General features: G+C 39.7%; 1 protein-coding gene across 1 annotated transcript in view; it reads right to left on the reverse strand.

Moving 5' to 3' along the window:
• Positions 1-22,625, reverse strand: part of LOC126334649 (E3 ubiquitin-protein ligase Su(dx)) — a 114,003-nt gene that overhangs the window by 63,841 nt on the left and 27,537 nt on the right. Inside the window, exons 4-5 of the mRNA XM_049997094.1 lie at positions 8,935-9,233; positions 2,606-2,740 (exon numbers count right to left, since the gene is read on the reverse strand). Coding sequence (XP_049853051.1) covers positions 2,606-2,740; positions 8,935-9,233 — 434 coding nt within the window. The remainder of the gene's footprint in view (positions 1-2,605; positions 2,741-8,934; positions 9,234-22,625) is intronic.

Raw genomic sequence — 22,625 nt, forward strand, 5'->3', positions numbered from 1 at the left:
CTTTCCTGGGATCCAAAAGCCTTCAGCCCCTGGTTTGGTTTAAATACATTGATGAGATCATTGCCTTATGGACTCTTGGTGAGGCTGACCTGTTAAAATTCCTGGAATCTCTAAACACCTTCTCCCAATTAAATTTCAAATGATCCTATTCTGAATCCCATGCCACTTTCCTTGATGTTGATTTCAACCTCATCGAAGGCCAGCTACACACTTCTGTCCACACCAAACCCACTAACAAACAATGCTTACATTTTGACAGTTGCCATCCTTCCAATGTCAAATGTACCCTCCCATATAACTATATATTCGAGGCACACACATTTGTTTGAATGCAGGTTCTTTACAGCAATACACCACCATTCTCACTTCAGCCTTTGCTGGATTTAATTATCCCAACATACTAGTTCAAAAGCAGGTTTCCCGGGCCATCACATCCAATTCTGGTACTTCTGATGCCTTCAAAAAAAAACAAGTTCAGAGCACACCACTTGTCACCGAGTATTATCCTAGTCTTGAATTTATCAATCAGCTACTTCAACAAGGCCATGACTTCCTAAAAGCACACCCTGAAATGAGATCAATTCTGTCTGCGATTTTGCCCATCACACATAGAATAGCTTCTCATCACCCTCCCAATCTCCGCAACATTCTTGTCAGACCCTATGCTCCTTCTGCACCCATCTCCCTACCTTATGGCTCCCACCCCTCTGACCATCCCTGTTGCAAGACTTTCTCTATGCACCTTCCTACCACCATCTATTCCAGACCTGTAACTGGCAAAACATATACTATCAAACAGAGAGCCAACTGTGAAACGACACCACAAGCACCATCTGGATTCTTCCTCCAGACACCAGTTTCTCAGAACTCTGCAGGTGGGAACTAGCACAACATGTCCTTCATTCTCACCACCCACCTGGCCCTAATTTACATTAACTCCTTCCATCTCAGCACTTATTCATTGTGACTACTCCCTTCTTCACTCCATTTTTGTATTCTGCATCTTTCATTTTTTGACTAGTCAATGCACTTAGCATTTCACTCTTATTAACTCGTGCACAATGTTTTAGTAGTAATGTGTATCTTGTAAATTACCCTGTCTTCCACCTTTAAGCTCTCAGGTCTTCAAATCATGTCCAGTGTAGCCCCAACACTCTGTCTTTCCTTTCATCTCGTCCAGTAAGTCTCTAGGTGACTTTTCTAAACTGTGCCCTTCCCCTAAATCTCTCCAGTCCTTTTCCTTCATTCCTTTTCCTTCCCCTGCAACTCTTACACCAGAAGAAGGAGCAACCAGCTCTGAAAGCTTTTGTGTGTGTTCCCCTTGCGTAGCTTGGTGAGTAGACTTTTTACCTGTCCATTTACTAGAGACCTTGCTAGTTTTATATAACGTTCACTATTAAGAATTTGGACATTCTATTCCCATGTCTCAAAAGACAGCAGCATATCCCAAACAGTTTTCTTGTGTACATTTAACCCCATTCAAGCATACATACAAATGAAAATTTCTCAAAGTGTGCAAATCTCAATAGATTTGTAAGAAAATCTATCTGAAGTTCCCAGAGGAAGCCTAAGATTGGAATGGTGTAAGACCTCTGCTTTCGCAAAAACTGACCTATGACAGACACCTGTTAATTAATGTGATTTATACGATTCAGAAATCCTGTAAAGGTATTTTCTTGCTCTCTTTCAGTATATACTGATATTTTGCAGCACAAAAGATTGGGAAATTCTCAACAGTTTGACTACACTAGAACCTCTTTAGAGCAAAACCACCTGTCCCTGATTGCAATGCAATAGACTCTCTTCTACACTGTCAAGAAACTGTGGTGCAGATGCATCAGCAGCATGGTGGATGCACTTAACCCTGGATGCTGCCTCTTAGTTCTAACACATCCAGTTGGTTGTAAAATGTCCAGTTAACTCTGCTAAGCACCAATATTGATGGTTTAATTTTGTGCATTTCCTCTTCCTGGTAGGTGTAACTAGACTGAGAAATGGTTACCGAAATGGAATTAAGCTCACTTCTCACTAAACAATGACTGCAAGAGTTGGAGAGCATAAAGAATGTTGATAGAGGAGAACTAAAGCAGAGCTGATGCACACTTGTACCCTATGTTCGAAACACAATTCCCCCCTCAACAAGAGGCTCTTAATAACTTGACCCAAGTAGCAGTTGGTCACAGAACCTAGTTGCACAATGTATGTATTTAAAATAGTCGAGACGAAAGGAATGAATGGGGGTGTTTGGTGATTAGATTAGCGAGACCCTCTGAATTATGATGTGGCAGACAGAGGAAGCATACAGTAGGAGTGCTGGTACTGACGAGCCCCAACTGAGAAACTGGGTTTTCTGAATGTCACCTTATATGCTGGTTTAAAGGAGACAAATAGATGAAGAAAAGACAGTGCAACAATTTATCTCCAACAAGAAATCTCTTCAACAACCCTTTCTACCATTTTGTTAAATGAAGAAATTTCTAATTTGGTACCTGCTGTTCTACTGTACATGGCAGCATCTTTTCTACATGTAGTGGGTTATTTTGTATTAGAGATTTTTTTCCTTATTAAACATTAATTGTACATGGCTAATGCTTCATAAACAAACCTGAAACTGAATGAGTACTGCTTCTACTTGATGAACCAGCCAAAGGATTCTCACTCCCTTGCTGACGAGTTCTTGCACGTACACCACCATTGAGGATACTCCTATTTGCTCCAGATGGATCATTATTTGGTTGCCCTATGAAATCAAATTGATTAGTTAAAATACTTCTAGTTACAGTGCAATAATGTTATTGATAATCTGAATGAAAGATTAAAAGAGAAAGGGAAAACATTCTCTTATAGCACTTCCTAAAAATCAGGCAAAGAAATACATTCTACTCTTCATCCAACATACCAATCTGCTTGCCATTTTCTCTGCACTTGCCAATTCCTTGTATTTAAAGGCCATAGTTTTAGGAAAGCTAACAACACAAAAATGACTGACAGGGAACTGATAAACAATTATTCATAGAACAAATTACTTTAAAATTAGCAACAAAACAATTTAAATTACTTATGATCTAATAAATATTGTAATTATGGTACTAAAAAGCTCTTGGAGAACCGTAAATAATGTAAGTGATTTAAGGTAACTATTCACCAAGCAGCTGAGACAATGAGATTTCAACATGTACATAAGCAAGAGTGAGAATGTAGCAAAATTTTAGACGAGTCCTCCTTCAAAGCTATTGACTACACAGTTAAATTGCAGCTTGAATGGAGTGATAGGTTATATCAGGTATAGTGTATGAGGGGAGTAAGGAGGTAAGATTGGGAAAGGGTGGCTGATGGCTGGAAGGCAGAATGGAAGCAAGTGCACAGAATGGAAATGTGGCACCAAGGAACCTGATTCTGCCCAAAGGCAAGGTGAGTTCTGTGTAATGCACAATAATGGGAAGAATCGGATTGCAAAGGTCAATTCCAAGAAGCTGGCATTGGAGGGTGTGATTCAGATGGCACAAGTTGTGATGCAGTATATATTGGTGGCTTACAAAACACTCGTTCGACCTATACATGAGTATTTCTCATCAGTGTGGGATCCGTACCAGATCTGGTTGACGGAGGAGATAGAGAAGATCCAAAGAAGAGCGGCGCGTTTCGTCACAAGGTTATTTGGTAAGCGTTACGGAGATGTTTAGCAAACTCAAGTGGCAGACTGCTAGAGAGGCGCTCTGCATCGCGGTGTAGCTTGCTCGCCAGGTTTCGAGAGGGTGCGTTTCTGGATGAGGTATCGAATATATTGCTTCCTAATGCTTATACCTCCCGAGGAGATCACAAACGTAAAATTAGAGAGGTTAGAGCGCGCACGGAGGCTTTCAGACAGTCCTTCTCCCCGCGAACCATACGCGACTGGAACAGGAAAGGGAGGTAATGACAAGTGGCATGTAAAATGCCCTCCGCCATACACCGTTGGGTAGCTTGCGGAGTATAAATGTAGATGTAGATGTTGTGATGTAGTGTATTGTGCTTAGCAGCGTGTTCTACCACTAGATAACCAAATGCCCTTGGCAACAGTTTAAAGATACCCATTCATCCTCACGTATTCTAAAAGTAAAGAATGTTTTGATTTGGGTAACCATGCAATTCTTCCATCACCCTCACCATTATGTCATAGAACTTACTACTCATTTGTGCCAGCATGACCTGACAGTGAGCAGGGACAGTTGTTTACTGTTTATTTGTGCGGTTTTAAAATGTGTGACAAAATTAATGATACTGTCAAGTGTGTGATTCATAGTGTAATATGATCTTTGAATTAAAAAAAAAAGTCCACCATATTGAAATTTGCAAATAGATAGCCAAAGTTTATGGAAATGTGATGAATGAAGCTTCAGTTCACAAGACGGAGCATTGGATTGATTGTGGACAAATGAATATTTGTGATGAAGAATATCCCGCTGACCTGAAATCAAGGACTGAGGGAAAAAATTTCACAGACCAGATATTCGACTATTGATCGACTGAGCTTGCCTTTAACTGACATTTCACTAATAGTTTGTGGTATATGATAGTATTAAACATTTATTTCCACATAAAAATGTCTATGCACAATAGCTTGCAAGCGTGGAAGACTTAACAGTTAACTGTGAAGAGCGGCATGGAACCCTGAATATCACGAACATCAAAGAGTAACAATAACAACACCCCACTGGTAACCTTGTGGTCTAGGGCATCTTGCCATGGTATGCACAGGTACCCCGTCGAAGGTTCGTGTCCTCCCTTGGACATGGGTGTGTGCATGTTGTCCTTAGCCTAACTTAGTTTAAGTTCAATTAAGTAGTGTGTAAGCCTAGGGACCGATGACCTTAGCAGTTTGGTCCCATAGGAACTTACCACAATTTTCCAAATAACTATAATGACAAACTCTAGTCACATGGAATGTTTATACGCCACCTAACTCCTCCCCTGGTATTAATGATATCGCAGATATGTCGCCCTGCGTGTGTTGCCACCACTTTCCTGAAACCTGGCATTGTGCCACTAGAGCCAGTGGTTCGAATGGGATGCGAGGTATCAAGTCTTCGGCGTCGTTTTCTTCTCCAAGCATCCTGGCGCCCATAGCAGCTCATGCTGGCCGTGGGGTACGGAGACACTGTCAGGTGGTATATTCTTATCATCTCGTTTGCCACCTGCAGTTCTTGCTATGTCCAATGCATCAAAAAATGTGGGCTTGATTAAATCTAGTGTGGTGCTGGTAGGCATACTATTTATTCTAATCTGGAAGGTGTGACTGCCTTTGCTAATCACCAGACACGGTCCATTGTATTGTGGCTGCAACAGGTTACATACTGTCTGTGCCATGGTTTCAGTTGTAGTTGCCAAATTTCTTGAGGTATAAGTGCAAATTTTGTGCCAATGGCAAGAGGTTATGACCTCTTGACGACTGGCAGTGTGGTCTCTGATGTATGTGCATCATCTGTAATGCAGTTATATGCATGGTAAGCTCCACTAATTGTGACTGGAGTGATGCTAGTCTCACGGCAGACATATTCTCTTGCAGTAGTGTTGCTGTTGACATGTTTGTTGCGGGATACATCTCGACGACTCTGTCCGCTGTTTGCACTAGTGCATTTAAATCACCTGCGCACACTGTCAGAATTGTTTGTGTGTGACAGAGGGTAATTGGGACAACCAAATATTGTGCAGTACGTCGCCGTTCGCTGTGTTGCTTGCCAATGTGTGCAAACAGCGTAAAATATGTGACGGGCTTCAATCGCCTAGCTCCTCAGTCTGTAAAAGCTTCTCTAGTTGCTTTGCTTCAGATTGTGACAAGAGCATCACTAGTGTGTTCTTAATTGACGCATACCATTCGGCATTGGGTGATGTAGCAAGGATAGCTTGTATCTCGATGGCCAAGCCATCTATTACTGCTGCGACTACTGCTAATATCTGCACACGGACAAACTGGCTTTCAAGCTGCACAAACCACAATGTCGTGTCCTGTTGCCAGACTGATGGAGGTTTAATAGTAGCCCTATAAACTATGCTGCTCATAGCTGCTCTGTGGTGACTGGTGGATTGTCCATTTTCATGCGAGAACGAGTGCGGTGCGGCTGACATGGAAGTAATAATGTTCAATGTTACGATGCGTTGCAGAACACTGAAGTCAACGTGGTCGTGTTGTTGTGTTATTGTCATGGTCAACAAATATGTGGTTTCTCGTAGAACTGAATATTTATTTCCACATCAAACATGTCTATTCAGGATAGCTTTATGCATGGAAGGCTTACCAGTTAACTGTCAAGAGCGGCATGGAATAGTCTATATGACTAATGTCAAAGAGTAACTATGATGACAATACCAGTCACATGGAATGTTTATACACCATTGTACACTTGCGTTGTGGGTACAGAATATGATGCCACAGTTCTTTCCAAATTGATAGTAGTGGTGATTTTGGCTATAAAAAGGCATGTGCCAGGTGGGTTCCTCGAATTTTGGAATATGAACACAAGAAACAATTAATGGGAGCTGCACCAATTTTTCTCACTCAAATAATAATAATAATAATAATAATAATAATAATAATAATAACAAAAATGATTCTTCACTGTGCTTTTTTATGATAATGCTCCCCCATATTCTGCTGCAATGACAGAAGATTGGCTTTGGCAGTTCTGAACACCCACATTACAGCCCAAACTTGACCGAGTGCTTACGATCTTTATCACAAGTTGAAGGACTTTTTTGGGCATATAGCACTGTGGATATGACAGCGAACTGGAAGACGATATTAGTGACTGGTTCAACAACTTGGTGACAGTTCAGAAGGCACAGGAATACATGTGGAATGCTATGACACATGTTTAAATTTGAACACCTAATGTGTAGAAAAATGGCTAAGATATGAATACGTGTTGTAAAATGAGTAACAAATGTTTTTTACTCTGAAAACAACCCTCGTTTAAAAAAAAAAAAAAAAAAAAAGGGGGGGGGGGGGGGGCAGGGCAAAAAGAATCCTGCAGAAGTTATGGCAGAATTAGTATATGATACAATTGCTTTTACAGATGTCCCTGATAGAGTAGGATATGCCTGTGATAGTCCTGGAATAGCATGTTCCTGGATGGTTGAAACTGACAGGTCTTGCACCTATTTTTTTCACAGTGGTATGACATGCGACAACTGGTTGCAAGTAGGTGCAACATCAGAAAGCTCGAAGATATTTCATGTGTTGGGTAGCAGTGGAATACCACTTTGAATGGGATTGGAATGATTGTGAGCAGAAATGGTCCTCAGTTCTGGGCACAAAAATATGTGGTGGTGTTACTGTCTGTGATGATCTTGGTTGATAAGCAGGGTGCATCTGGATCTTTAGGGTTGTCAGAGAATTAGAGGGATGTGTGGATGTGGCGTGGGAAATGTGCTTGTGAGTAACTGCTGTCTGTGAAGGCCTTTATAAGATCTCACTGATTCAGCACCTTCACTACTTGGCCTGCTGTTACGTTTACTTCTTCCATTACACATTACAATTAATTCTACATTTAGAACTTATTACTTTTCAACTTTTGAAACAAAACAGTGACCAAGAAACATGATAGTGCACAAATAACAATCTCCACTAATACGAAATACGTGTGAACTCTAAGAACCAGTTTTAAATGGTTACTCAAGGATTTCAGCTGAATAGTTTGACATACAGGTAGGTAGCCTTAGGTTTCTTGACATTTATTTGTAAGGTATGTCCTTCAATACTTTAATCAAACAGAAGCAACTCTGTTTAAACCATACACACACATGAACCAATCAAATGATTTTCAGTCCTCACTGATAGTGTCTTGCATGCACATATTCAGAATGTGAGAATTTGACCAAAACAAATTTTATTATTGAAAATAATGTGCTAGCTGATATTGTCTGCCAGTGACACGGCAAATATTAACAAGTTTATCAGACACAGTAAGATATCCTTTATCTACTTTATTCCTAAGTTTACTTCTGTCCCCACAGTCAAAAGCCAGAATACCGTACATCAAAGAAGTGGATATCAACTGTAAGTCATAAAATTTATGTCTGTTACATGAGAACAGTAGAATCCAGTTGATGAAAATGACATCTTTGTGGTGAGTTCTAAGAGTCATGGGGAGGGGGGAAGGGAGAGAGGAGAGGGTGAGACAGGAATAGTGGTGAGAGAGAGAGAGAGAGAGAGAGAGAGAGAGAGAGAGAGAGAGAGAGAGAGAGAGAGTTTTAATGTTTGTGGCATTAAATTTTGTGCTTAAATTTAATAAAACACATTGAAAATTTGATTGCAAGATAATCTGAGTAGGGCTAAAATGGTAACTAGAGATTACTAACTGTCCACCCACACCAAGTATTGAAATCATGGAACACTTTAGAGAACGCTTAGATAATATTGCACATAGCTTTCATGGTCAACCCACAGTGGCATAAGATTTCAATCTGTCATCAATGGACTGCAAGATGTATTGCATTGGGAATAAGAGGCTGGGACAAACGAACAGAACAACACAATGTTAAACATATTTTCCAAAAATTATTTAGAGCAACTGGTGAGAGAACCTACTCACTAAGAAATGCTGGGACAAAACAGCTATTTTTTTGTTTTGTTTTAATGAACAGGCAGATACAAAATATTTTAACAGAAGAAGCAAGAAAAAATACAAGAAGTACCCACTTTAATTGCTCTAAGGACATTGCTAAAACCATGAAGAAATGTCAACAGAAAAGTAAAAACAACCAAGGTGAGCAACTGCTATAACTTTTTAAATCAATTATAGTCTTCCAGGTTTGCAACACAGATACCAGATATGCACAACATAAATGGCAGAAACAAGGACTTGCAAAAACATGGTAATCAATTTGTATTTTGCACCATTCAAAGAAGCAGGGATTTTGGAAAGAAACGATATTGTAAAACCATGAAAAACATACCTGTTGATGCAGTTGTAAGACTCCTTGTGTGGTTTTCTTGCTGAACATTGGCTAGTTGAGTACTCATATCAACACGCATGCCATTTAAAACCATGACAAGATCACCTACTTTTACCGGTTGAGTATCATGTTTAGTTTCACTCATCATGTCTACAGTAAGTTCTAAATTCTCACATTTTCCATTGTAGTGTGTAAGGATTTCAAAAAGACTGAGCTGCTTCTCTCCTATGACTGCATCTTTACGAAATGTGCTGTGATCCAAAAGCCTAAAGTGAAGCTGTGACTGAGGAGTAACCAACCTAAAAGTAGGGGAAAAATAGAGTATGTTATGTTAACATGAATAAAGCAATAAATACTAAATTAAACTACATAATAACAATCCTGCTATCACAACAACTATACATATTTTATGCCAGATGAACAGCATACAACAATGGTAAACAAAGTTTACATTATGACTCATCCATAATACTTGGAATTTAGTCAACTTCCCTTACTAACAAATATGTATAGAAAATAATAGCAAAATCTACAGACGCGCGCGCGCGCGCGCACACACACACACACACACACACACACACACACACACACACACACACGGTGAGACAGAGAGAATAAATAAGTTATCACATCAGAGAAGGTACAAAAATTACACATTTGAAAACTGACAGTATCTACTGAATAGTCCAAGCAGAGACCATATTATGGAAGGGATGTGACCTCACTTCGAGCTCTGGTAGCATGCAAAGTTACACAAATGCTGAGGCCTCAACTATTCATTTGATACATGTAGCAGAAAGTGGATCCATATGAGTTGCTCGAAAAATGTATGGAGAACAATTCCAGAACTGTCAGTTGCCTAACAGGCAATCATTTGAACCTATGCACCAGCAAATTCACATAACTGGTTCCTTTGAACCTGATGAACATGACATCAACTGCACACAAACAAGCATAAATTTTCCCACGGAAGCTGCGCTACGAGGCACTGTGGTAAATTCGACAACAACCAGAAGTGCAGACAACTATGATGAGCACTTGCAGCTATTTCATTTAAAGCAGGTATATTCACAGAGCGCCTTGAGGGCTTCAAGCATTGGTACCTTCGACAGATGTCCTTAGCTCTCACTTTCTCTTTGTATGTGTAATAAGCCATATGTAGCACATCCCGTGTCTATAGCAACATCTTTTAAACAATGTATGATCTGGTACAGGTATTTGAATTGTCAATGAATACTCTCATCAAACAATGATGGTTTCACAACTCTTAGAACATGAAACAACCATGCAATATTTATTTTCGTTCCATAATGAAGGCAAGGCAAAAAGTTGCTGACCTGGCAGACAAACTATTTGGTCAAAAATGCACTCTCTTTCAACAGTGGATTTCTGAAAAGTCTGTAAAATAGCTGCTTACAGTGGCCATAACGTCTTTACTGGATTCAAGACATTTTCTTTATATGTCAGAATATGTGGCATTCAGAATACGTTGAAAATGCTGAGCAGCATGGATGTTCAATCAATTTAAACTTAAAATCTCTTGGTCTTCCTTTTAAAATACCTTTGTTAGCAGCCCCACTGTTTTGCTTATTGCCTAGTGCAAGTCTCTTGTTCATACTACTTGAGCTGCTTTTATGTCACATGTCTTGAGTTTAACTTCCTTTTGTAAATGACTGTAACATGAGTGTATAGTGTGGTGTAGTGTCATTGCTGTTGGTGGTGGTGGTGGTGGTGGTGGTGGTGGTGGTGTAAGAAAGGAGATGCTGAAACCCAGTGCCAGCACACACACTCCACTTGTCAGTTAGTTACATGTTCCATGGGTCACTTTGCAAAACAGATCATGATGATGTGCAGTGAGTCAGTTTACAGTCACATAGTATAATTTTCATCTCTAAAAAATAAAACAACATACATAATTTTTTGTTTGTTTGCAGATATATGTTTGCAATCATGTTATATATTGAAATACCTGCAGAAAAGTATCATGGCATGCTGCAACAGGAGCCAAAATAAAATGGAGCAGCCCAATGATAAATTAGAGTATCATGTACTAATTGTTTCTTGTATTTGAAAGGGAGCAATGCTACAGCAATCAATGTTGGGTTGGTGGAAGTGTATGGCAACAATATGACATAGCAGTTATGTGGCACAAACACTTCCAGTTGGTCTAACAATTCTGAATGAAAAAAAATGAAGTGGCAGACCATATCTCTGAAGAACTGGAAATCACAAAAGCCATATCCCTGTGAAGATCTGGAAATCGCAAAAGAAATGAAAAGTGAAAATCAGTAGTAAATCAGTTTGCAACATCTTGCACAAAATTTTGAACATGACAAAAGGTGACTGTGTTCTGTGACTGCTCACACCCATTAAACAAGCCTGCCGAACTGAGACAGCACATGATGATTCTTTGGTTTATGAAATTTTGCCTCCCTCTCCAATACACTTCTGACATGGCACCCAGTTACTTCTTACTCTTTCCTCAAATGAAGATACCACTGCATGACAGCCATTTCCAGAATGATTAGGTGATTCTGATGTGAATATTTTCCAACTCAGGCAAAATGTAGATTTCTATAACAAAGATATCTACAAAGTCATCCCTTGTCAGAAAAAAATGTGACGCACTGAAGGATGAACAAATAAAAAAAGGACTAACAGTGTCATCAATATTTCATGGTCAGTTTGATTTTTTGGGAGCGATAATTAATACCGTATGATCCCCTGTATTACCATAATTGGTATTAAAAATAGGCGCAACCTGACCTCTTACAGATGGGTTCATAACAGGAAACAATATTTACTTAAATGCCAGAAGTGTGTGTAAAACACTTCTGCACAATATAAACTACTTGTTTCTAAATAAAAATTCACCAATGAAATAAAAAGTTCCCTAAACAGAAATTTTTCAGTTTTAAAATTTATTTTCACTCTGTCAGGAATTATATCCTTGTGTAAATGATAAAAGATTTTGGTGGCAGCATTATTCAGCACTTTCTGAGCTATAGTCAATATTAGTAAAGAGTAATTTTCTTTCAGTATTGTAACAATGGATATCATCATTCCTTTGGAATTGTAATAAATTATTTAGAACAAATTCCATGAGAGAAAATTTGTACAGTGAATCTGTAGTTAAAACATGTAACTCCTTATTCAGTTGTCACCACAATAATTGAGGATGGGCAATATATATATTATTCTTATGGCATACTTTTCTGCAATGAAGATTTACTTTCTTAGAGAAGAACAATTTCAGAATGTAATTTCATATGAGACTACTGAATGAAAATCAGCAAGATGTGTTAACTTACTGATTTGTCTCTCTCTAGACCTGCAGTAATGCAAAGTGCAAAAGTGACTGACATGACTTGTTTCAGGAAGACTAAAATGAGTATTTTCCTATTACAATTCTGAACAATACAAACATGCAAAAAACTCTGAAGATTCTGTCTTGTTTAGAAGCCCCTTTCCATGCTTAATTTGTCACTGGTGTTGTATCCTTTGATGTACAGAACTGAATATGCTGCTTTTTTAAAATTAAGACTATTTGTAGAAAACCCATCAATTATCCTTTCTTAACACATTATTTACAAATTCCTTTGTTGCTTTAAGCCTAATAGGATTGACTACAATACTTGTCTTATCTGCAAAAAGAATTAATTCTGCTTGAGTAGCATCAAAGGAAACACCAACCTTAGCATTCACATCCAACATACAGCCCATTATCCCCACTGACATATGTCCTCTCTCCATCAGATACGGAAGAGAGGTTTAAAATTAAACTCAGAAGATCAGGAAAAAGCAAAGTGATCAGGAATTTTACTATCTCCTGGGCCCAATATGTCTAATGAAAACATTTCCACTGTCAGAATTCACACCAATCACTCCTGAGAGAACCACAAATGTAAAATCATGTTTTAGTAGCCTCAGTAATAAAGGCAAAGTATCTTGATGAAAGATGATATTTTTCCCTTTATTTTTCAATCCAAACCTATTTTGCTACCAAGGTGGTTCAGTAGACTTGCACAGAATTTGTTAGTTATTGTTGAATCTTTTGTAACACCTATTTTATCCTAGAAAACATTGGCTTCATTGATTAACTTTTTTCTGATGCTAGGTCACACATTTCCACCAACAGCTTTGAAGCTTTTTGTTCTGATGTAAAAATGTAGACCCTTAACTCATTTACAGAAGCAAATCAGTGAATAAAATCAAACATATTTTTCTTAAAATTATCCAAACATTACTGAAAATATTGTTTCCTCATTTAGCTTTAGTCAAAATCCAACACACAAGGCATTCATCTTGTACACAGCTTTCCACACATCAATTACATCATTGTGGCAACAACTCAATACGAGCAATTCATGGTGACAAGAGCTCTCATTTTGGTAGCTTTGTACCAATACTATACACCACAGAACTCACTGTGATGGTCTGTACTAGGAAATTTTGTAATAGCTTTTGAGATTGATTTCAAAATAGCAAATAAACTAACATTCATGTAGTATACAAACTGCAATGCCATTATTTCTCTCTTTGAACAGGCTATTCATTAGTTTTAAGTATTAAGAGACCAACTGCCACTACAATCTTCTGCTAGTGCCAGCAAGTCCACAAGACTAACCTGAGAACAATGTCTATATTCAGTATAGTTAATATTTCATTTCTTCTAGCAACTGACTAATTAGCATCAATTAGACACCTATGGGAATCCAAGGCTTAACAGAGTTCAGTTAGTGGGTCAAGTACTTAGCAAATCTCCTTGTACAGCAGTCTTTTGACTGGAAACAACAATAACAACGTTCAACTGCTGCTGCCACTGCCAACAACAACAACAACAACAAAAAACTGTTACCACCTACTCTGTGCATCTTTAATCATTCATTGTACATCATCACCATCACTCACTGCCTGATATCACACTGTGCACCATTGATGTTTTCATCTGTGGTTGCAGTACTGTGCTGCCCATTTCAAACAGGATTAATTTATTAAAAATAAAGATTCCAAGACTTACCAAGCGGGAAAGCGCCGGCAGACAGGCACATGAACAAAACACACAAACACACACACAGAATTACAGGCTTTCGCAACTGGCAGTTGCTTCGTCAGGAAGGAAGGAAGGAGAGGGAAAAATGAAAGGGTGTGGGTTTTAAGGGAGAGGGTAAGGAGTCATTCCAATCCCGGGAGCGGAAAGACTTCCCTTAGGGGAAAAAAAGGACAGGTGTACGTGTTTGTGTGTTTTGTTCATGTGCCTGTCTGCCGGCGCTTTCCCGCTTGGTAAGTCTTGGAATCTTTATTTTTAATATATTTTTCCCATGTGGAAGTTTCTTTCTGTTTTATTTACATCAGGATTAATTTATTTATAGATTTTTCATATCTAGGAGTGCACAGTGTATAAAAAATTTTAACAGTTCGTTAATTATTATACATACCTCATGACATTTTTATCAAAATGCAATATTACACAGTATTTGTTATTGTACACATTTACAAATACAATATGGCTCTATGATGATGGACCAAAAAAATCTTAATCGATGCTACAGTTTTGTTTTTCTATGCACTCCCTTAGTGTACAGAAGCAGCACTTGAGCAAGTAATCCTTCACAGTTTCACAGTTAATTTGAAACGTTTCCAATGTATTATTATTTTTGTGAATTTGGGTAATAATCTTTAGTTGTAATCTAAATGATTTCAAATTTGCTCACTGTTTGCGCGAAGTGCATCAGATTTCAATACTGAGTGCCTGTGCCGCTTACTTTGTGTGTTACCTCTATGAACAATTTTCTTTCATGTAGGTATGATTTAATCCAGTTACAAGGTGCTCCCATAATATCTAAATTCTGTAGCACCACATTTCAGAAGTTTCTATTCCCTTCTAGTCTGAACTGGTTATTGGTCACATTTCACATCCATACACAGCTACACTCAGAAAAATGCCTTCACAAAGGACTTCCTGACACTTAAATCTATGTTTGATGTTAACAGATTCCTGTGCTTCAACAACCCTTTTCTTGCCTTTGCCACTCTGCATCTTCTATCCTCTCTACTTTGGCCATCATCAGTTATTTTACTGCCAAAATAGCAAAACTCATCAACAACTTTTAATCTCTCACTTCCTAATCTAATTCCCTCAGCATAACCCAATTTAATACAACTGCAGTCCATTATTTTTGTTTTGCTTTTGTTGATGTTCAACTTACATCCTCCTTCTGCAACACTGTCCATTTCGCTCAACAGCTCTTCCAAGTCCTTTTCTATCTGTAACTAAATTACAATGTTATCAGAGAAAGTTTTTATTTCTTCTCCCTGAGCTTTAATTCACTCTCCAATTGTTTCCTTGCTTTCCTTCATAGTTTGCTCAATGGACAGACTGAAGAACATTGGGGATGGGCTACAGTCCTGTCTCACTCCCTTCTCAACCACTGACCCTTTTCATGCCTTTTGGCTACTATAATGGCCATCTGATTTCTGTACAACCTGTACATGACCTTTCGTTTCCCATTTTTTACCCCTACTATCTTCAGAAATTTTACGAATGTATTCCATTCAACACCGTCAAAACCTTTCTCCAATCTACACATGCTATAAACAAAGGTTATCCTCTCATTAACCTGTCTTCCAAGGTAAGCCATGTGGATGGGTAGTTTGGGGAAGAAGACCAGACAGCATGGTCATCGGTCTCATCAGATTGTGGAAGGAAGTCGGCTGTGCCCTTTAAAAGAAACCATCCCGGCATTTGCCTGTAGCGATTTATGGAAATCACAGGAAACCTAAATCAGAATGGCCAGATGCAGGATTGAACCGTCGTCCTTCCGAATGCGAGTCCAGTGTGCTAAGCCATATGGTCATAACTTCCTTACGTGTTCCAGCATTTCTCTGAACTCAAAACGACCTTCCCCAAGGTCAGCTTCTACCAGTTTTTCCTCTCTTCTGCAAATAATTTTTGTTGGTATTTTACAACCATGACTTATAAAACTAATAGTCCGTTAATATTCACATCTGTCAGCATATGTTTTCTTTGGCATTGGAATTATTACTTTCTTCCTGAAGTCTGAGAGTATTTTCACTGTCTCAGATACCTTGCATATCAGGTGGAATAGTTTAGTCATGGGGTCAGTCACCCTAAGATGTCAAGTGAATGAAATGTCTGAGAGAATGTAATCAACTCCATGAGCTTTGTTTTCGCCTAGGTCTTTCAGTGCTCTGTCAAGTTCTTCTCGCAGTATCATATCTCCCATTACATCTTCATCTACTTGCTCTTCCATTTCTATAAGACTGCTTTCGAGTTAATTTCTCTTGTATAAACCCTCAACATATTTCTTCTACCTTTCAGCTTTCTCTTCTTTGCTTAGTACTGGTTTTCCAAATGAACTCTTGTTATTCATATGGCTGCTTCTTTTCTCCAAACACTACTTCAATTATTCTGTACAAGGTCTCTACCTTTTCCCAAGTTATTCATGCTTTACATTTGTCCTCTAACTGCTTCTGCTTAGTCATTTTGCATTCCTGCCGATCTCTCCTTTCAGACATTTGTATTTCCTTTCATCTGTTTCATTTCCTGCAATTTTATATTTCCTTCTTTCATCAATTAAATTCAACATCATCTGTGATATCCAAGAATTTCTATTAGGCCTTGTCTTTTTACCTATCTGGCCTACTGCTGCCTTCACTACATCATCTCTCAAAACCATCCACTTATCTTGCACTGCATTCTTTCGTCCATTACAGTCAATTGCCTAATGCTCCCTTTGAAATTATTAACAAGCTCTGCATCAACAGATTGACAGAGCACTGAAAGACCTAAGTCGAAACAAGGCCCTGGGAATAGACAACATTCCATTAGAACTACTGACAACCTTGGGAGAGCCAGGCCTAACAAAACTCTACCATCTGGTGAGCAAGACGTATGAGACAGGCAAAATACCCTCACACTTCAAGAAGAATATAATAATTCCAATCCCAAAGAAAGCAGGTGTTGACAGATGTGAAAATTATCGAACTATCAGTTTAATAAGCCACAGCTGCAAAATACTAACACAAATTCGTTACAGACAAATGGAAAAACTGGTAGTAACTGACCTCAGGGAAGATCAGTGAGGCAGTACTGACCCTACGACTTATCTTAGAAAATAGAATAAAGAAAAGCAAACCTATGTTTCTAGCATTTGCAGACTTATAGAAAGCTTTTGACAATGTTGACTGGAATACTCTCTTTCAAGTTCTGCCGGTGGCAGGGGTAAAATACAAGGACCGAAAGGCTATTTACAAATTGTACAGAAACCAGATGGCAGTTATAAGAGTCGAGGGACATGAAAGGGAAGCAGTGGTTGGGAAGGGAGGGACATGAAAGGGAAGCAGTGGTTGGGAAGGGAGTGAGACAGGGTTGTAGCCTATCCCAGATTTTCTTCAACCTGTATATTGAGCAATCAGTAAAGGAAACAAAAGAAAAATCTGGAGTTGGAATTAAAATCCATGAAGAAGCAATAAAAACTTTGAGGTTTGCTGATGACATTGTAATTGACCTGGAAGAGCAGCTGAACGGAATGGACAGTGTCTTGAAAGGAAGATATAAGATGAACATCAACAAAAGCAAAATGAGGATAATGGAATGTAGTCGAATTAAATTGATGCTGCAGGAATTAGATTAGGAAATGAGACGCTTAACGTAGTAAACTAGTTTTGCTAACTGGTGGGCAAAATAACTGATGAATGTCGAAATAGAGAGGGTATAAAATGTAGACTGGCAGTGGCAAGGAAAACGTTTCTGAAGAAGAGAAATTTGTTAACATCGAGTATAGATTTGAGTGTCAAGAAGTTGTTTCTAAAAGTATTTGTATGGAGTGTAGCCATGTATGGAAGTGAAATGTGGACGATAAATAGTTTAGACAAGAAGAGAATAGAAGCTTTTGAAATGTGGTGCTACAGAAGAATGCTGAAGATTAGATGGGTAGATCACATAACTAATGAGGAGGTATTGAATAGAATTGGAGAGAAGAGAAATTTGTGGCCCAACTTGACTAGAAGAAGGGACTGGTTGGTAGGGCATATTCTGAGGCAAGGGATCACCAATTTAATATTGGAGGGCAGCGTGGAGGGTAAAAATCATAGAGGGAGACCAAGAGATGAATACACTAAACAGATTCAGAAGGACGTAGGTTGCAGTAGGTACTGGGTGATGATGAACATTGCACAGGATAGAGTAGCATGGAGAGCTGCATCAAACCAGTCTCTGGACTGAAGACTGCCGCAACAACAACAACAACAACAACAAGCTCAGGTTCTTTCAACTTACCCAGGTCCTCATTTCTTAATTTTCTACCATTTCTAAAATTCTTTGGTATTTACACCAGGAATTGGTGAAGGGATCATTTTTTTCTTCAATGTTATATACAGTTTTTACTTAGTTCATGAAATAATATGACATTTCCTAATTTTTTTCCTCCTCTTTATGATGATGTATTATGATATACAAAGTATTTATATTTTCTTTGACATTTTATTTGGTATACCTAGAGAGGAAAAAAGATCAATTTGACACAGGTGTCATTTCTCTTCTGAATATATGTAATTCATCAAACACTGGAAAATCCAGGATGGAATGTAACAATACCAGAGAAGGAAAGTTGCTACTCACCATATAGCGAAGATGCTAAGTCGTGATAGGCACAACAAAAAGATTCACACAATTGCGCAGGTGGGAACTTTCCCTGCAATACATCCTACGTTCCCATAACCCTTCTGCCCTCAACCTTCATTAGTCACTGTCCTCACCCATCCAGCCCCCTCCCTGTTCACATTCCAGCACTACACAGCCATAATTTCACTGCCACACCCAACCTTTTAATTTCTTTCTATTTCTCTCCTGCTACTTACCCCCTCCCCCTCTGCACCTTCTCTCCTGCCCTCTGTCTAAACTGCAACACTTCACTGTCTGCCGCTCCCACCATACTATCCCTCCCCCTTACCCCCACCCAGTTGCCACTCCCATCATGCACTGGTGCTGCTGCTCACAGTGTGGTTTCACTTTTCTGAGACTGCAGACGTGTGTGCAAGTTGCATTTGCGTGAATGTATGTGTGTCTACTACTGACAAAGGCTTTAATGGCCGAAAGCTATAATTATGTGAATCCTTTTGTTGTGCCTATCGCGACTCAGCATCTCCGCCATATGGTGAACAGCAACTTTCCGTCTCTGGTATTGTAAATCATCAAATAATAAAGTGACAATAATCACCAATCATGCAGAGCAGTTACTGTTCATTGCTGCGTCTCGGTACGTGCACATTCCACTCTTCCACAGTTTAATACTGTAACAATGAAAATGATCAATTATTGATAATATAATGTAAATGGATAAATCAAAAACCTGTTCACCAAGGGGCGGCACAGGAACACAGAGAGAAAAGGATTTAACATTTATAAGCTTTCGGAGCCAGTGGCTCCTTCTTCTGGCAGACGAGTTGAAGTGGAAGGAAGAGGGGTAAAGAAAAAGGACTGGAGAGGTTTAGGGAAAGGGTATAGTTCAGGAAACTCACCCAGCATTCCGGGTCAGGGCAGACTTACCAGACAGGATGAAAAGGAAAGACTGATTGTTGGGGACTGCAGCGGACGAGATTTGAAAATCTGAGAGCTTAAAGGTGTAAGACAGGGTAATATGCAAGACAGAGATTACTACTAAAATGCTGTGCGCGAGTTAATAAGAGTGAAAAGATAAGTTCATTGTATGTAACAAGAGGTGGGAGGGGGGATTGCAAGAAATAGAAAAAACTCTCATTTATTTGCTTGTCTATTTTTCGCTGCCCCCCCCCCCCCCCCCCTCCCACCTCTGTTACATACAATGCACTAAGCTTTTCACTCTTATTAACTCATGCACGATGTTTTAATAGTAATCTCTGCCTTTCCTATTACCCTGTCTTCCACCTTTAAGTTCTCAGATTTTCAAGTCTAATTCAGTCCAGTCCCCGACAATCAGTCTTTCCTTCTCATCCTGTCCAGTCTATCTCCCCTTATCCAGGGTTCCGGGTGACTTTTCTGAACTGTATCCCTTTCCCTAAACCTCTCCAGTCCTTTTCCTCCACCCCTCTTCCTTCCTCTTCAACTCTTCTGCAAGAAGATGGCTCCAAAAGCTTGTAAAAGCTGAATCCTTGTGTGTGTGTATGTACACCTGTCGCCACTTAGTGAGTAGATTTTTTATCTATCTGTTTACAGTTTATATTGCGTCATCCAAGTAACATTCTTTGTCCATGAAAGACACTGCTGAACATGTCTCGTCAGTGTGGGATTTCAGATGAATGAAACATCCCTGAATTCCCACACTGAATCAGAAACTGACTTCACTGATGAAGATGAGGATTTTATACCAGACAAAAGTGAAGATATGTGAGAAGAAATTGTGAGCAAGGTATGGAAGTGAATTCAGATGCTGACCTACAACACCCCTCACTTCATCCATCACAGCATGTCCAAATGAATGCCTCAACAAAGATGGTCACAAGCGATGAAACCGAGTCAGAGGCTGCCAATTTTTCATCTTCTGGAAGGCGGTGGGCTGTGAAAGTTGTGCTGTGCCCCAACAAAGTTCAGCACATGAATCGTAAATTTTTAAAGTATAATTCCAGCCGCAGCCAGGCAGTAGACACCAGCTCAGGTGATGTCCTAATAAAGTAAGCAACTCGGCAGTACTGTTGACATTAAATCAACATATTCTGGCCAGATGGAACTTACTTCACTGGTCACTGCTAAGATGCATAGAAACACAAACAAAACACAACACAGTGTGACCAGGAGGGGAGTAACCTTCCGTAACTCAGAGCACTTGCATGCTAGCGAGGAACTCCCATGTTGCAAATTTAACCAAGCTTAGCAACCTGTGCTCAGGTGTTGGCGAGCTTTAAAAAGCTCACGGTACAAGTATATTGTAAACCTACTCATCCCCCTCCAGTAGGACTACATCAGAAGTGCAGCTATAAGGGTATAAACATTCAAGCTTATCGGATCAAGGCACTCAGTCATGTAGTCGTTCTCTCTGTGTATTGAACTGGTGGAAATGATTAGATTTTGAGCTTCAGAGAAAGTCTGGATACTACTGGATGATGACAACTGGTTGGTAACCTGTCCACTGATTAATTCATTGAGTTTCGGCAAGAGGCGTGCCATACCTGTGGCATGATGGCTGTAAGCCTTGGTGAAATCTCACCAATGCGGGGAGTAGGCATCCAGCCAGCCTTCACCCTCTGAGGGACTTCAGCTGATGGAATGCAAACTGTCTATAATCTGGCTTGGGAAGGCACATTCTTGCAACCTTCTAGTCACTTAGACATCATCAGCCACTTTCCTGGTCTACCCCTATGGGGGTGATCGGGGCATTGCCACTTGGCATCAGCACATCAAGTGTTGGCTATCACACCTAACCACTCAACATGACAATGACTACAAGCAGGGATTAGCTGATACAATTCCAGAGGGCCTGAGTGTCCCGCATTTGTCTTCACCTGTGGGCTACCTACACAGTGCCACAACAACTGATACCTGCAACCCAGAACAAAAGATGTCATCATCAGCGCATTCCACAGCCAGCCGTATCTGCGAGCATCCCCCCCCCCCCCCACACACGCACACACACACACACACACACACACACACACACACACACACACACAGAGTGTGGCCCTGAGATGGGTCGGAGTGCTGTATGAGGCTGCTTGAATATAAACTACCACTGTTTCAACTGCACACTTGGCATGAATCTGCCTTCTCCCTCAGAATTCCTCTCACCCATCCTAGCGCAAAGTGGCCTGTAGCAGGCCTAGTCGTTGCAGTTCTGAAGGACAGATGTGGTCCTACTACTTGTGCTTGTCAATGAATTGATGACACTGTCATCAGTTCCTTCCACCTTATTTTTGAATAAGTGCTGCTATGTCTCGCAAAGAAATACAGAGTCAAATTCTCAACAAGTACTTTAAAAAATTGACTGGACCAATTCACTTGAGGAAATGAAAAAATGACAGCAATAATGTATGCTTGGACTGTCATTTGTACAGAAGGCATGTCTGCAAATGACCTTTGGTCACATTCTTGGTGGCCTACTTTTATCATGGACATTGTGCCAAGGCAAAATTCAAAAATGGAAAATCAAGGCTGGAATGTAACAATATTATGAAAAGGATAGTTGCTACTCGCCATATAGTGGAAATGTTGAGTCGCAGACAGGCACGACAAAAAGACTGTCAGAAAATGAGCTTTCGCCCAACAAGGCCTTCATCAGAGATAGAAAACACACACAAACACAAACACACAAACACACACACACACACACACACACACACACACACACACACACAAACACACACACAAACACACACACACACACACACACACACGCGCGCGCGCGCGCGCGCGACCGCAGACTCCTGAGTAGTTCCCAGACAAAGATTCAAATAGGGAACTATTTTACCTCTGGAATAGTTTACCCAAGACAATGCCATCATTATTTTTAACCATGCAGAAGAACTGCATGCCCACAGAAAAAAGTAACAGCTGCAGTTTATCCTTGCTCTCAACCATTCACAGTCAGCACAGCAAAGCCATGTTGGCTGATGGTACAAGGACAGATCAGTCAAACATCCAGATTACTGCCCTTGCAATTACTGAAAAGGCTGCTGCCCTATTATTCAGGAACCACATG

This window comes from Schistocerca gregaria, chromosome 2, assembly GCF_023897955.1.
Source record: "Schistocerca gregaria isolate iqSchGreg1 chromosome 2, iqSchGreg1.2, whole genome shotgun sequence".
In the NCBI taxonomy this organism is placed as follows: domain Eukaryota; kingdom Metazoa; phylum Arthropoda; class Insecta; order Orthoptera; family Acrididae; genus Schistocerca; species Schistocerca gregaria.